Raw genomic sequence first — 15760 nt, 5'->3', positions numbered from 1 at the left:
ATAACCCAATGGAAATATCCCACTGGACTGATTTAATTGGGACAGCATCACATTCCTAGGGTGCAGACCCCATGCCACCATGAAAGTTCAAGTCTAAGACCATTTTTAGCACCTTTCTTATAAACTTTGATTAATAGTCATAATCTTTTGAAGAAGCTTTCATTATACACATCTACCCCAATATAACACGACCCGATATAACACGAATTCGGATATAATGCGGTAAAGCAGTGCTCCGGGTGGGCGGGGCTGTGCACTCCGGCGGATCAAAGCAAGTCTGATATAACGCAGTTTCACCTATAACACGGTAAGATTTTTTGGCTCACAAAGACAGCGTTATATCTGGGTAGAGGTGTAGTTATGTCTGATGTACACACCATCTCGTTAGAATTTAAAGCAAAAAAATATTTAGTGACTTACTGCTCAGTCTTACAAACACTACCAGCTAAACTGGGAAAGTCCAATTAACTTCAACAGAGAAATTCTCTACATGTTTTTTTTTTTTATTATGGTAGCACCTCGAAGCCCCCTCTGAGATCAGAGCCCCATTATGCTGGGCATTGTACTCATGTATGGTAAAATACTGCCCTGGCCCCGGCAGCTCGCAGTCTAAATAGACAAGACAGGGGGTGTGAGGTGAACAGAGCTGAAGTGACCTGCCCAATGTCACACAGCAGTGAAAGAGCCAGAAACAGAACCAAGGTCTCCTGACCCCTAGTCCAGTGTTTTATCAGCTAGATGGTGCTTCCTCTGCTGCTGTTTTGTGAAATCAGGTCCTCGGTGACAAGCAGTTAAGTGGAGCCAGAAAGCACAAGACTAATGTAAAAATGACAGCAGGTGACTACCGTGATTGTGACATAAAACAAAGAAATCTACCAGCTTTACTTCCCAGCTGCATTATTGATTTGTTTTGCATTGCCTTTTCAGTATCTCTTTCTGGTACGGAATGAGATGACGGTTTCCCAGAAGCACCTGGGGGAATTCTGTAGCTCCCTTAAGCAGTACCTGAAGAACGTGGCAGGACAGAGAGACTGTTTCCAGTAAGTATGCTTCTCCACCTCTCGGAAGGACAATGGAAGTAACTGTTTCAAAGAATGAATCTCTTCAGGTTTAACATATAGCACCACTATCGCTTTAGCTACTCAAATGCTTATAGCTTTGCTGGTTACAAATGCCACATACTGAACACAGCTTTAGCTTTAGTCTTGAGCAGTGGTTCCCATACTGGGGTTCGCAAAATGTTACAGGGGGTTCTTGGGAAAAAATTCCCTAATGGCGGACATAGCTGTCCATAGGGACGCTGGGCAGCCCAGGGTCAGCAGCGCAGAGCTCCTGGACTTCCAAGAGCTAAGCAGATCAAAGCAAGCCTATCTATCACACTGAGGAGATTTAAACTTCAAGACTCCTTATAAGAAATGGAAAGGGAGGTGAATATTTTTTGCTGTTTTTTAAATTAAATAGGCAGCTAGTATTGTTTTTTAAATTATTATGAAGAACAAGTTTAAGCTTTGTTGTAACGTGCATTGTTTGCCTTGACTGCTCAAGACTTGAATGCTTGTGTAGGAGGAACTCTTTGAGTTGGCTTCTTAAATACCTTTCTGCTGTTTCACATCTGATACTCCTTGATGAAACCTAGGAGCCTTGTCTTATAACAGACTTATTCAAAGTGACACAAGCTACGAAAGTGAGAGCTTGGAAGTGTGGTGCCGTTTTCATAATGTAATAAAAATACTGTCAAGATAAATGATAATTAATAATAAATAGTGTGTAATAAGCATGTCATAAAAACAATGTTTATGTTTGCAAGATCACTGCTTTTATAATTTATACTCGGGTCAAGGAGAATATCCCTGGAAATATTAATTTTTAGAAGGGGGTTTGCGAGACTTGACATTTTAGTGGAAGGGGTTCACAGGTGGTTTAAGTTTGGGAACCACTGGTCTAGAGATAGCCCCAACCAAAATGCAATCACCCTCAGAATTGGGCAAGATGAGGCAAAGACAATTTGAAATCCAAACCTGGATTGGTATCCAAATTATGTCTTCATAATGGATCCACCTAAAACCCCAGATCAGAAACCTCGCAGTTCTGAAACAAAAGTTTCCATTTGAATCTTCTTTCAATGTAATCCAATCACTACTGTGCTGGCATGTGTGAGTGCAGCAGTTGATATTAGTCTGAGCCATAGGGATGATGCATCAGGGACATTGGCCCTCAGCGGAGAAGTGTGAGTTCTAACCCGTGTCAGGTACATTATTCAGTACATAAGGGGATAAGGGCATGTGTCAGAACTGCTCAGAGGTCAGGAAAAAGCAGTGTCAAGGAAAGCCACGTGCTCTGCAGGTGCATTAGGTAGTGGCTTGCCTGTGAAATTCTGAGGTCAGAGAAAGTGCTGTGGCTGTTTGGAATGATGTGAAGTCAGTGAGTGTAAAGCTCCTGGAACAGACTTGCCAGCTCATTCGAAGCCAGGTTTCCACCCCCCGCCCCCCAATAGAAAAGTCAGACACACAATCCCTGTTCTTATCGGAGGCAGCTGATCTCTCCTCGGGCCTTGGCCTGGTAAACTTAATAGTCTGTAGTTTGCATCCCACTAAATTATTAATGCTCATGCGCTAAGGAAGATATGGCCACACTGTAACACTAGCTCCATGTTTCAGGCTTACTGTATGTCCAGACTACCCACCCTATCGGCAGGTAGCGATTGATTTATCAGGGATCGATATATCATGTCCCATCTAGACGCAATATATCGATCCCTGAACGCGCTCCCCGTCGACTCCGGAACTCCACCGGAGCAAGCGGCGGTAGTGGAGTCGACAGGGGAGCCACAGACGCCAATCCTGCACCGTGAGGACGGGAGGTAAGTCGGAATAAGATGCTTCGAATTCAGCTACGGCATTCCTGTAGCTGAAGTTGCGGATCTTACATCGACACCCCCCTAGTGTGGACCAGGCCTTAGAGGGAGTGGTGTGAGAGTGCAACAAGTTACCAGCTGGCTGCTTATGCAGTGAGTTGGTTCATTCTGGGGCGTGAAGGTGACTGAGACTTTTGACTCATCAACAGTCTCAATGGTAAACTCAGACAGAGGCTACAAGCTCATGCATCCATGAGATGGAGAAATCCTGAATCTGACATCCAATCATTGTGCCGTGTGGCCTTCGGTCCTGTTTCTGAAATGCTCTCAGTTTCTGTGGTTGGGAGTGGGGGTTGTGGGCATGCAGGACTTTCCAGTATCCGATTAATTTTGTTTCTGTGTCTGACATGGGGAGCTGGAATGTGCTGCACTTCTTGCAGCTGAGAGTCCTGCTGCCAGTGGGTTTCATGCCAGCTGACAAGTCATCGCTTAGCTCTCAATCCAGTGGTGTGGCTGGAATAGTTCATCTTGCTCAACATATATGTGTGTTTGTTTTTGATTTTTCTCTCTCTCATCACTTTCAGTGTAACTGCGGTGAGGCTCCCGGATGGAGTCACTTTCATCGTCTATGAGTTCTGGGAGTCTGAGGAGGACTGGAAGAGGTAGGGTAGCAACATTTTAATCTTACAGGTTAAAAAAATGATACATCAGAGATAGGCCTGACCTGCAGATTGTGGGTGATCCAACCCCCTTGGTCTTGGTTTGGGACCCTCCCTATTATATATACACACACGTATACACACACACACAGATACAAATATTACATACTACCTGGGAATCTCTTCATAGCAGCATCTCAAAGTTCATTGCCACTGTAATGACATTTGACATGCGTTTTGCTTTTCATTTGGTTGAATGGGAATTGCTTCAAGCCTGCATTTTGTGAGACCACTGCAATAGCTAAGGTCTGTTGAGCTCAGAGACAGACAAGGGCCTTGGCCCACCATCTCCTCGAGGCAGAAGTGCTGTGGCCAGGAAAGGCAGCAATAAAACTTATCCTTTAGAAACAGAAGAATGGAAAGGTTGAGAGCAGCAAGAGTCTCATGGGGAGAGAAATTAGGAAAAGGAGCTTCATTGGCAGGAAAAGGCTTAAAAGAAACAACCCACTTATGCCTCTTCCTTTTCCATGGATTCTCTCAGAACACGTAAGCCCATCCCTGGCTGTGTCTGACTCTAGCATGAGTGGTTTGGTAGAGGCGAGAGAAATGGCAGCAGGGAGGGTATATGTATTTGTTTGGCTGGTAGGTCTCCTTTCACTCCTCCACATATTGCATAAAGCACAGTAGATGTCTTTTGGGGCACTAAAGGGTAACCCATCAGCTAGAAAAATTTCTTGGCTGCATTGCCACATATTAGGCACATATCTGGTGCTCATCACTAGGGTGGATGTAGAGGCTTGAAGTTATGCCATTTTTCTATATCATGTACTGTTTAAACATTATCATCATAAAATCACAAAAAGGGCCTGTGATGAGTTCGGTCACAGACCCCATTTGGGACTGTCACCGATGTGACTACCAATGAGCCCATTTTCCCTGCCAATTTGGGATTTCAGAACCCTGTCTTGTTGAGCCAGACATGCTAGCCTGCTGCAAACACAGACCCAGGTCTGGTCCACGCCCCTAAAGCTGCAGACTTTAACCAAAACCTGCTCAGCAAGTGCTCCTGTCTCAAGCACCCCAACACCCAGCTCCCAATGGGATCCAAACCCCAAATAAATCTGTTTTACTCTGTATAAAGCTTATACAGGATAAACTCATAAATTGTCCTCCCTCTATAACACTGATAGAAAGAGATACACAGGTGTTTGCTCCCCCAGGTATTAATCACTTATTCTGGGTTAATTAATAAACAAAAGTGATTTTAGTAAGTATAAAAAGTAGGATTTAAGAGGTTCCAAGTAATAACAGACAGAACAAAGTAAGTTACCAAGCAAAATAAAACAAAACATGAATACAGGTAAATCTCACCCTTAGAGATGTTCCATTAAGCTTCTTTCACAGACTAGACTCCTTCCTAATCTGGGCCCAGTCCTTTCCACTGGTACAGACCTTGTTAGTTCCAGCCAATATCTTAGGTGAAAAGCAGAGGATTCCTCATGACTGGGACCCTTTTGGTCTGTTTCACCCCCTTTTATGTCTCTGGCACAAGATGTGAATCCTTTCTCTCTCTCTGGGTTCCCACCCCTCCTTCTGAATGGAAAAGCACCAGGTTAAAGATGGATTCCAGTATCATGTGACATGTTCACATATCCTGTGAGACCTCATTACCCACTCATTGGCACACACATATACAGGAAGGCTTACAAGTAAACAGCACCATCTACAACCAATTGTCCTAGTTAATGGGAGCTATCAGGATCACCATTAATGGCCCACACTTTGCATAACTACAGCATTACCTCAGAATTATATTTCATATTCCTGATTTCAGATACAAGAATAATACATTCATACAAATAGGATGAACACACTCAGTAGATCATATGCTTTGTAATCATACCTTACAAGAGACCTTTTACATAAAGCATATTCCAGTTACATCATATTCACACTTATCAACATATTTTTATAAAACATATGGAGTGCAACATTACAGGGCCATAACTCAAAGAAACATAGTCTAATTTTGCCCAAAATTGGCAGAAAGCTTCAAATACAATTGGTAATACAACTATCTAGTCAAAAGAGTAGTGTTTGGGAACTATTTAGCCCCAGGTGATATATTTTATGCATTTTCCTGTACTTTTTTTGCCTTCGGTTAAAGAAAAAGTCTGTAGTCACATGACAGTATGAGCTTGTTTGTTTACCAGGTAATACATCCCAAAATATTTGTCATTAATTGTAGAATGGACTGTGCTGAGAGAGTTTTTCTGTCTGTCTGTTTTTATGAAGTTATGCAGATAATAAGACCCTTGACCCTGAATTATAAAACATATTTTTATGAGAGAGACAAAGTGGGTGAAGTAATAACTTTTATTGGCATAGACTTTTTGTTGTCTGCTTGACCAGACACACACATCTCAAACACACATGGTACAATTGTAATTATCTTCTATGACGGAATACAATACATTGACAATACATGTCAACATGTTATAGATCAGTAATGACTCTCAACAGAAGGGCTGTAGAATGTCTCACATGACTATATTGTGTGACTAACAAGGTATAACCACTTACTCTTATGTAACCCCCTTCGTAGAACTATGAGTTACTGAATGTCTAATGCAACACCCCTTTGAGCTATATTTACTCACAAAAATAGTCAGTAATTTGTAGATATTTGAAACATTTATACTCCCCCTCAGAATCTGTGTCTGATGCGTTCAATACCCTGTTGCTACACTTATCTCTGTTTCATGCATCGGAGCACACAAAACCTTCCCTCGGGCATTTGCATCTCCTTGTTGCAAAAGTGCTTTCTCAGCCACGCTGTACAAAGGTGAGGACGGCTTCAGGTGCATGGGACAGCACCATCATTTTAAGAACAAGCTGCCCCCGTGCTATCGATCACCCATTCCTTGTTAACAGGAGACACTTGAGACAGAACTGTTGTCTGATTCCATAGACCTAACTGATCGTTTGCACATTTCAGGGGCTGCCATTGTTCGTGGAAGTTTCTCACTTGTGTTATTCTTTGCAGACAACCTGTAACCACATTATCTAGAGATGCTTGCTTCTTACCACAGTACAATAGAGATACCAGTGAGATACTGGCTGCTGACCCGGAAAAGGTGCAGTTGGGTTGGACTGCAGTTACCTACCTTCAAATCTTGCTAGTGATACTGAGCAAGGATTACTTGCTTCAGCTACTGCTTGGTTCTTCATTAACTCTCGGGTTTGGTCAGATCTGTTCATGACAGGAATTCAAAGTAATGGTCCTAATTTATAAACTCGAACAGACTGACCATGACTACCTCCTAGAATATTGTATCCACTTTGATATGTGACCATGGCTGAGTTTCACACCTTTGATAATGAGAGCAGGCTGATAAATGACAGCACGCAGTTAGGTTACTGACACACCGCAGCTGAAATTTCACACCTGTTATTGGGATGGGGAAGAAATCTTTCCTTTGCACAAAGCTAGGGAAAAAATGAGCAGTAGTCACACAGAATGCATCTCACTCCTCTTCCCTTGAATAAAAACTCCCCACCCCAATAATCCAGGCAGTGTTAGACTTCCCCTTCAGAGTGATGAAGTGGTGCTGCTGTAAGCAAGACAGGGACTGCTAACAGGCACAAGGCCACACGGAGGCAGCAGTAGCATTTCTGTTTAAAGGTGAACCTTCAAAGTGCTCTAAAGTTCATAGGGTCCGATGGGCTTGGAAATTGGTATGCTCGTGCAGTGGTTCTCAACCTTTTTTCATTTGCAGACCCCTAAACATTTCAAAATGGAAATCTAAGACATATCTGTGACCCCCCAGGGGTCCGCGGACCATTGGTTAAAAACCACTGTGCAAGCAGAAGGGTATGGGTCCTATTTGTGGTGCAAATTTGGTGTTGTGGTCAAGGAGTACCTGAGCTATAGCACCCTTCCCCTACTGGCACATGACCTGTGTTTAATTTTAAAGTGCTGTGAAATGCAAATGCACAGCCAGAGAACTGGTAAGACAGTTTAAGACCCAGAGTCATGTCCGAGATACAAGTGTGAGATCATTTGGTGACCAGAACCTCTCCTTTCTCCTGACTTGTTTTTATAATGGGGCAAACTACCCCAGGAACTCCAGTACAGTGGGGTTGGAACAATTTTTGAAGTGGGGGGGTGCTAATAATGTTTGTTATTTCTACTGCCAGCCAGAGGAGGTAGCAGCACCCCTTGTTCCAGCACCACTGCTCCAGGAGCGTTATAAGTGGAGGTCCAGACAGAGCTGCTGCAGCAGGCATGAAGTGCTGAATGAGTGAGAATGAGAATGAGTGTGCTCAGTAAATGCCACATTACATGTGAGTAATGCTGGGTTAACTCCCCCTTTAGCTTGCTGAGGAGGGATTTGAACCTTCATTGCTTGCATCTCAAGTGAATGTCCTAAGTGCTGCACAAAGAGGTATTCTGACAGAGAGAGCATCCTCACTCTTTTCTGATGAATCTGTTCCCTTTAACTACATATTAATTGGGCCAAAAGACACCTCAAAAACCCTCTGTGGGATGGAGATTAGGGGACTGAACTAAAGTATGGAAGACCTAGGTTCAAATTCTCCCTCTGCCTGAGCAGAAGGCGGTAGCAGAGGGGATCTGCCCCCGGAGGTTAGTGCCTGTATCACTGAACAATGGGCTGTTGCACTTTTAATTAAATATGAATTGGGGCCAAAGAAAACAAACATCTGAATCACTCTTCTGTCCCCACTGGTTAGGTTGCTAACCCAGGCGATGGGAGAACCCAGGCCAAACCCTCCACAAAGGGGTTTGAACAGGGACATCCCAGCTCCCAGACTGCTGCACTGAGCACAGGATGGGGAGAAGGTGAGCAGCCCTCAGTGGTGAAAGAACAGGTTAACGATGATTGGAAAAAGGCAAAAAGGGAAGGAGGAGAATCTGAAGAACTACAGTCTGGTCAGCCTCACCTCAGTCCCTGGAAAAATCATGGAACAGGTCCTCAAGGAATCCATTTTGTAGCACTTGGAGGAGAGGAAGGTGATCAGGAACAGTTAACATGGATTCACTAAGGGCAAGTCATGCCTGACCAACCTGATTGCCTTCTATGATGAGATAACTGGCTCTGTGGATATGGTGAAAGTGGTGGACGTGATATATCTTGACTTTAGCGAAGCTTTTGATACGGTCTCACACAGTATTCTTGCCAGCAAGTTAAAGTAGTATGGCTTGGATGAATGGACTATAAGGTGGCTAGAAAGCTGGCTAGATCATCGGGCTCAATGGGTAGTGATCAACGGCCCAACGTCTAGTTGGCAGCCAGTATCAAGAGGAGTGCCCCAGGGGTTGGGGCCGGTTTTGTTCAACATCTTCATTAATGATCTGGATGATGGGATGGATTGCACCCTCAGCAAGTCTGCAGATGACACTAAACTGGGGGGAGAGGTAGATATGCTGGAGAGTAGGGATAGGGTCCACAGTGACCTAGACAAATTGGAGGATTGGGCCAAAAGAAATCCAGTGAGGTTCAACAAGGACAACTGCAGAGTCTTGCACTTAGGACAGAAAAATCCCATTCACTGCTACAGACTGGGGACCAACTGGCTAAGCAGCAGTTCTGCAGAAAAGGACCTGGGGATTACAGTGGGCGAGAAGCTGGATATGAGTCTGCAGCGTGCCCTTGTTGCCAAGAAGACTAATGGCATATTGGGCTCCATTAGTAGAAGCATTGCCAGCAGATCGAGGGAAGTGATTATTTCCCTCTATTCAACATTGGTGAGGCCACATTTGGAGCACTGCATCTAGTTTTGGGGGGCCCCCACTACAGAAGGGATGTGGAAAAAGTGGAGAGAGTCTTGCAGAGGGCAACAAAAATGATCAGGGGACTGGGGCACATGACTTATGAGGAGAGGCCGAGGGAACTGGGCTTATTTAGTCTGCAGAAGAGAGGAGTGAGGCGGGATTTGATAGTAGCCTTCAGCAACCTGAGGGAGGGTTCCAAAGAGGATGGAGCTTGGTTGTTCTCAGTGGTGGCAGATGACAGAACAAGGAACAATGGTCTCAAGTTGCAATGGTGGCTAGGTTGGCTAATAGGAAAAACTTTTTCACTCAGAGATTGGTGAAGCATTGGAATGGGTTACCTAGGGAGGAGGTAGAATCTCCAGCCTTAGAGGTTTTGAGGCCTGGCTTGACAAAGCTCTGGCTGGGATGATTTAGTTAGTGTTGGTCCTGGTTTGAGTAGGGGGTTGGCCTAGATGACCTTCTGAGGTTCCTTCCAACCCTGATATTCTATGAGTCTATAACTCATTAATAAAACCGCGTGGTAAGTCTGGCTGGTACACTAGCACTTTCCTGTAAGCCCTCCCACTGATGCCGGAGCTAGAGTAATAGCTCTGGATGGAGGCCCACTCGACTAGAAGGAAGGTCAGAGAGCGTAATTATAGGCAATGGTGGATTCTCAGGGTGCTAGGTAGGACTTTGAGGCCCCCTCCCCCATGTACACGCTCACCCTGCAAGGATGTGTCAGGCAGGAGTGGAGGGGGAGACATTAAGGCGAAAGGTTGCAGTGGCTTTTTCCAGTGACAACAGCGTTGAGCCTACAGCAAAGCCCAAAGGAACTCTTCTTGAGCCATGTTCCTCTGATGTCAGCCGGAGGCTAATGAGCGCTCTGCATACATTGCTGGGCTGGGAAGGCCCGTGGTCAAGAAACCATTAAATGTGAGTGCCTGGCCCAGGAGATGAGTGAATTTGCCTAGTGATCATTTCACTTTGACAGAACACCCTGCCCCCCATGCACTAAAAAATCAGCTACTAGCACACGAGAACTGATTTCCTCACCTCACCAGGGCCTTGGACGCAAGGGTATTTCTGCTGAAACCCTTCTGCACTTAAAGGACTGTTTGACTCTTTCATTCAAAAGCTTTAATTGCAATGGCTGAGTTTGTGCAGTAGAGGGCAATAGTACCCACTAGCCAGGGCATCACAATAGTTGTCATGCCATGTAAAGAGAGGCCAGATCCAGCCCCCCGGGCAAGCCGTGACTCAGTTGTGTTTTCCATGCTAACACTAGTTGAACCATGCTGAGGCTTAATCTGCCCCAGCTCCTGTTGAACTGGTATGGCCCCATAGGGTGGACTCGCAGCCAGTATCAAGAGGAGTGCCCCAGGGGTTGGGGCTGGTTTTGTTCAATATCTTCATTAATGATCTGGATGATGGAGGATGATGGAGGTGGCTTTGGTTACGTGGACTTTCAGCAGAGGCAGGTCTTGCCCCATAGGGTGACCAGACAGCAAGTGTGAAAAATCAGGACAGGGAGTGGGGCATAATAGGAGCCTATATAAGAAAAAGACCCAACAATCATGACTGTCCCTATAAAATTGGACACCTGGTCACCCTCCTGCCCTAGTACTAGGTGTGAACCAACATGAGAGTGGCCAAAAGGCCTTTGCTGCCTGTGGGGGGGCAGGGGGGTGTTTGAACTGCAGGCGCTGAAGCAAAACCATGTCCTTGGGTCCTAGCGCCAGCCCTGCACTTGTGGGCAGGTAGAGGCAGCCAGTGGAGGCAGGGATGGGGTGGAGGAAATAAAGGTGACAGCAGGTTCTGTGGGGGGTGTTACAAAACATGAGAAACAATAAAATAAGCAAAGAATGAAATGAGTGCTTGGAAGAGGGTGAGAAATGCTTTAAAGTCTAACTAGAGGGAGTGAGTGCCTGCAGCAGGGAGGAGCCAGTCTGCAGACGTGGGCTATGTCGACACTGCAGCAGGAAGGGTGACAGATATACACTTGCTCAGCGGGAGGCAGCGTGCTCCAAGCAGAGGCATTGGCTAGTATGCGGAGTAGAAGCCCACTCCCGGATCCAAATTTGGAGGGCCTGGGCCAGCTGTACTACAGCGGCAAACCCAACTAGCCAAAATGAATATTAGAGCTCAGGCTCCAAACAACGCTGCGGGGCCTCCGCCTCGCTGGAAAGCCGCTGCCTTTATGGAGGTGCCTAAATATGGCATGTAAGGCTCTAATTTTAAGCACCCATTTGAAAACTTTGGCATGGATTTAGCTTCTTAGTTATTGCTAACTCGCTCTAATTAAGCTTCCATGATCAGCCCCTGCAGTTTTCAAGCTATCTGATCTCCTCTCTGCTGTTCATTTCTTCCTTCCTTCCTTGGAGCTCTGGGTGAAAGTGCTACAAACCTACCATGTGCTGGCCATTGTGTATGAACACATCTGCATAGCACAAGACCAATTTTGTTAATATGTAGGATGATTAAAAGTGAGCTTGCTAGAGAAATGAGCAAACACTCTGGATTACTGGAACTGTACATGAAAAACCCTTACAAGTCAGCATACAGTGGGACCCTGATATAACGAGCAAACAAACAGCAACTGCATATCACCCTGCAAACATCTATGTCTGTCTTGATCCCCATGCATCATTCCTGATTGCAATTCCCAGTAGCAATGGGCAACCCCAACACAGCATTCTCCTGTTGAAACTAAGGCGAATGTATAGACCACAATTAACAATTTCTCAAACTTTGTTTCAGCCACCTGCAGAGTGCTCCCTGTAAAGGGTTCCAGCATGTTAAAGTGGACACACTGACTCAGCCTGAAGCAGTTTCCAGTGTGTCTGTGCCAGGTAAGGTCAACAGCAGTCAAAGGATCTTAAGAGCTGAAGGGACTTGGAAGCCAAAGCGCCTGCTTCAGCCATTTCAGGCAGACGGCTGAACGGTCTCAAGGGACTAAGCAGCTGGATCTCTGTTTAATTATTAGTGAGCTCTCTGCTCTATGAGACAAGCTACCCTGCAGCCTTAACTTGTACCCGTCTGCACACTACTGCCCTGCCCAGTAAATGCTGTTGAACGGTACTTTGTCCTTCAGGACAAAAATGTTAATATTCCAGGGGTATATTTTTAAATCCATTAAGCTGCAGGCATTGATGCAGCTTGCAGCACGACAACTCCCCCTCCATACACACTGAGGGCCTGATTCTTCATGCCCATATACCCTCTAGAGTCAGTTAAGCCTATGTTGGGTATAAAATGCTACGCAACCCAAATGATTGTAGCACTCGGCCCCCCTCAGTGTAAATGCCTGTACCCTGGATAACACACTGGAGAATCAGGCCCATGTGTTCATAGCATAGAGGTTATTCCTCCATGAGAGCAGCATAAAACATCGTGTGTTTATGGTGGGACTGCTTAGTCATTGTGGATTTTTTTGCTTGTGAATGTCGTGAGTTTTTCACTTTAAATATTTGCATGCAACTCAGTGCAAGACAAAATGAGTCCACATTTCTCACTGCTGCACGAAGAAGCGCAGCTGCTGATTTTTCAAATTTGTAAAAGCCACAGGAGTGGAAGTCACGAGATATGGACCAGACATGACCCTGTCAAGTTGGGCAACTTTCTAGGGCCCTCACACAATTTTTTTGCTGGTGTAACTTAGTGATTAAAAAAAAAAAAAAAGAGCCATACCAGTAACACCCCCTCCTGTGGCTGCAGCTATGCAATATGAAGGTCCTTAGTCCCATATGGGACTAAGCTATAACACTTTCACCATGTCCACACTGAAAGGGTTCTACCACTTCACTGGGAGGTATAGTTAAAGCAATATACCTTGTGAACGGAGACAAGGCCTTATCCATTGTGTGCCTCGGTTTGCCCCTGCAGATAATAATGACTTACCTCCCACCAGGGCTGTGAAGTGTAGTTATCTTGCAATGCATGTGGAGGGTGGGGGTCTAATGGATGGTGCTAGCATACTGCAGCATTTAATTACTTAAGCAATTCATTTTTCAGTACAGCTGTAAACAGCGGAAGTCTGCTCTCAAAGTTGTAAATTCAGATTGATTTGAGTGAGGCAGCTCCCGCTTTATACCAGAGTTACTAATACAGGCTTTGAGCCCTTAGTCCTGTCCCTCAATGTTTCAGCTGTGTGACAAGCTACCTTCCCTCAGTGTGATTTGTTTTGCAGGCAGAGATCAAGTTCTTCCCGTTTGTGCTGCAATGAGCAGTCCCGCTTTGACACAGTCTGCTCCTGCCCTCTCCCATCCCACCACCACAGGGAGGGTTAGCCGTTGCCCACACAAAGCTTCAGGGGTGACACTGAGCTCCTGCATTGACCTGTTGTTCTCTTGCAGCTGCCTGGTGCACTCTGAACAGAGACTGAGTCCTTGGCCAGCACGGAGTCAAGCAGCAAGGTGACCTGTGGCACTTCCAGGCTCTCTTGCCTTCTCTCTCCCTTTGCAGAGGACTAAACTCCTGTCTTTTCTAATGCCTCTGTTACAGGTGATGTCTTTTGAGTTCACTACTAAGCAAGAATATCAGCAATGTATTTGCTAGGTGTTTGAAGTGAAGGAAAAAACATAACCACCTCCCCACCCACACAGTCATACCTCCTAAATGCTCCCCTTAAAGCTTGGGATGGGGCAGTCTGCCTGGCTCCTGTCCCCAACAGCCCCATTGCAGGGATTCATGGGTTTTAGGCTTGGCTCTGCTATGGTGGGCCAGTTGCTTATCCTGCCTGTGCCTCAGTAAAGTGAGGATAGAAGAACAGCTTGGCCAGAATGTTCAAACCAGGAGTGCTGGATTTTCAGCAAGTCTGTCACTATCTTTCTATTGTCTGACTCAAGACCTATCCCACATAGGATCCTGTCTGAGAGGGGCCAGCACCAGGTCACCTCTGTTAAGGAGTCTAAATATCAACACTGGTGTTAGTTTCTTTGTCTAGCAGTTTTGTAAGAAAATAATTTACAGCATAGCCCTGGTACTGCTGTAAGAATCCTCCCTGAGGTTTCACTAGTTCACTGCTGCCTAGCATAACAGGCCTTACTCCTGGAGAGGAGGAGACATTGGGCCACTGCCTTAGAACTAGATACAAAGGAGTCCTCCGTTCACCTTTTTTAGATTTTTAATTTATTCATCGGGTTTCTCCTTTATATTCTGGCTGCTGAGAAGAACCACCCACCTTTCTCCTTCCCTGCCCAGTCCTACCTCTTGGTTTTACAATTCGTTTCCTTCACATTAACGCTAATGCATGCTAAACGAGCCTTGATGTACTCTAAATGCCTTCTGGCTGTAGAAAGTAGCAATCTGTTCCTTTACTAACTTTGGTGCATTTTGTATTTGTTTCTAATGGGGACAGAAGCAGGGGAGACTATTCTTTGGGATGCAGGCTTGCTTATTTCTTCACTTTGACCGTAACATTTGGTATTATTCGCTCTGTGTGTTAGAAATCATCTGGCTTTCCACCCATAGTACGTTATAGGACATACAACCTGTAAGGAATTTAATATTAGGATATGTACAGTTAGATAATACAGAGATCAAATAAAATGTAACTGGGAAATGATGGTGGTTTTATTCTAATCTCTCCTTGCTCTTCAACAGGGAAAATGAATGGAAGTAGTTTTGTGAACTTGAATTATTTTGATGCGTTTTTCGTTACAAGGGTAAAGAAAGAAAAGAAAGGGCAATTTTGCACAAAATCACTGTTCTACATAGTGGGGAACGCCAGTATCCTTATCTTGAAGGCGAGATGGCAGTGCCGGAATGTCTATACTGCCATCACAGATGTGACTGCAGCTGTACAGATTGACCTAGCTGCTAACAATAGCAGTGATGCCACAGGACCCTAGGTGATCAAAGCTGTCTACACGTGCTACCATTGCATCTCTAACTGGTGTGGAGACATGTGCATGAAGGTGTTACACTAGTACAAGCATTAGAATTTACAGAAGGTCCATGACCAGAGTTGAACTTGTATCTGTTCTTGCAATACCGCTATGCTCTGTAAAATACAAAACAGGATAGTTCAAGGATTTGCCCTTTTTCCAGAACTCTCACACTCCCACAGCTGTAAATGGGTGTCTAGTTATTGCTTTGAACATGGTATGTAATAAGGGCAACAAAATTGGAATGGTATAACCCATTGGGAAAGCCAGAATTTGAGATGACAGCAACAGGCTATAGTTTGAAGAGGGGAGTATCAGGGACACCTGGGATTGCCCTTTCTCCTGCAATGGCTGATACTTGGGGGTTGCTCTGATGGAAGGAAACCATGTGCCATCAAACGGGAAGAATATATAAAGGTGTGAGGAGGTGCAATGATCTTACAGCATTACTATGATGTTTGACCAGCACCCTACTCCATGGTAATGCTCGTCACTTAGCTAACTGGCCCCCTGGATTTAGCAAACAAACAGGAGAGAGACTGTAAATTTTTTTTTAAAGCTAAAGTGAATATAAACAGGGAAA

General features: G+C 45.1%; 1 protein-coding gene across 1 annotated transcript in view; it reads left to right on the top strand.

The window, feature by feature from the left end:
- NECAB2 (N-terminal EF-hand calcium binding protein 2) overlaps positions 1-13765 on the top strand; it is a 303651-nt gene extending 289886 nt beyond the window's left edge. Inside the window, exons 10-13 of the mRNA XM_032785742.2 lie at positions 928-1040; positions 3439-3516; positions 12050-12141; positions 13645-13765. Of these exons, the coding sequence (XP_032641633.1) occupies positions 928-1040; positions 3439-3516; positions 12050-12141; positions 13645-13673 (312 nt within the window). The 3' untranslated portion in view covers positions 13674-13765. The remainder of the gene's footprint in view (positions 1-927; positions 1041-3438; positions 3517-12049; positions 12142-13644) is intronic.
- The last annotated feature ends 1995 nt before the right edge of the window (positions 13766-15760 follow it).

The sequence above is a fragment of the Chelonoidis abingdonii genome, chromosome 19, assembly GCF_003597395.2.
Source record: "Chelonoidis abingdonii isolate Lonesome George chromosome 19, CheloAbing_2.0, whole genome shotgun sequence".
In the NCBI taxonomy this organism is placed as follows: Eukaryota; Metazoa; Chordata; order Testudines; family Testudinidae; genus Chelonoidis; species Chelonoidis abingdonii.
The sequence above is the reverse complement of the archived record's forward strand: the minus strand, read 5'-3'. Positions and strand labels throughout refer to the sequence as shown.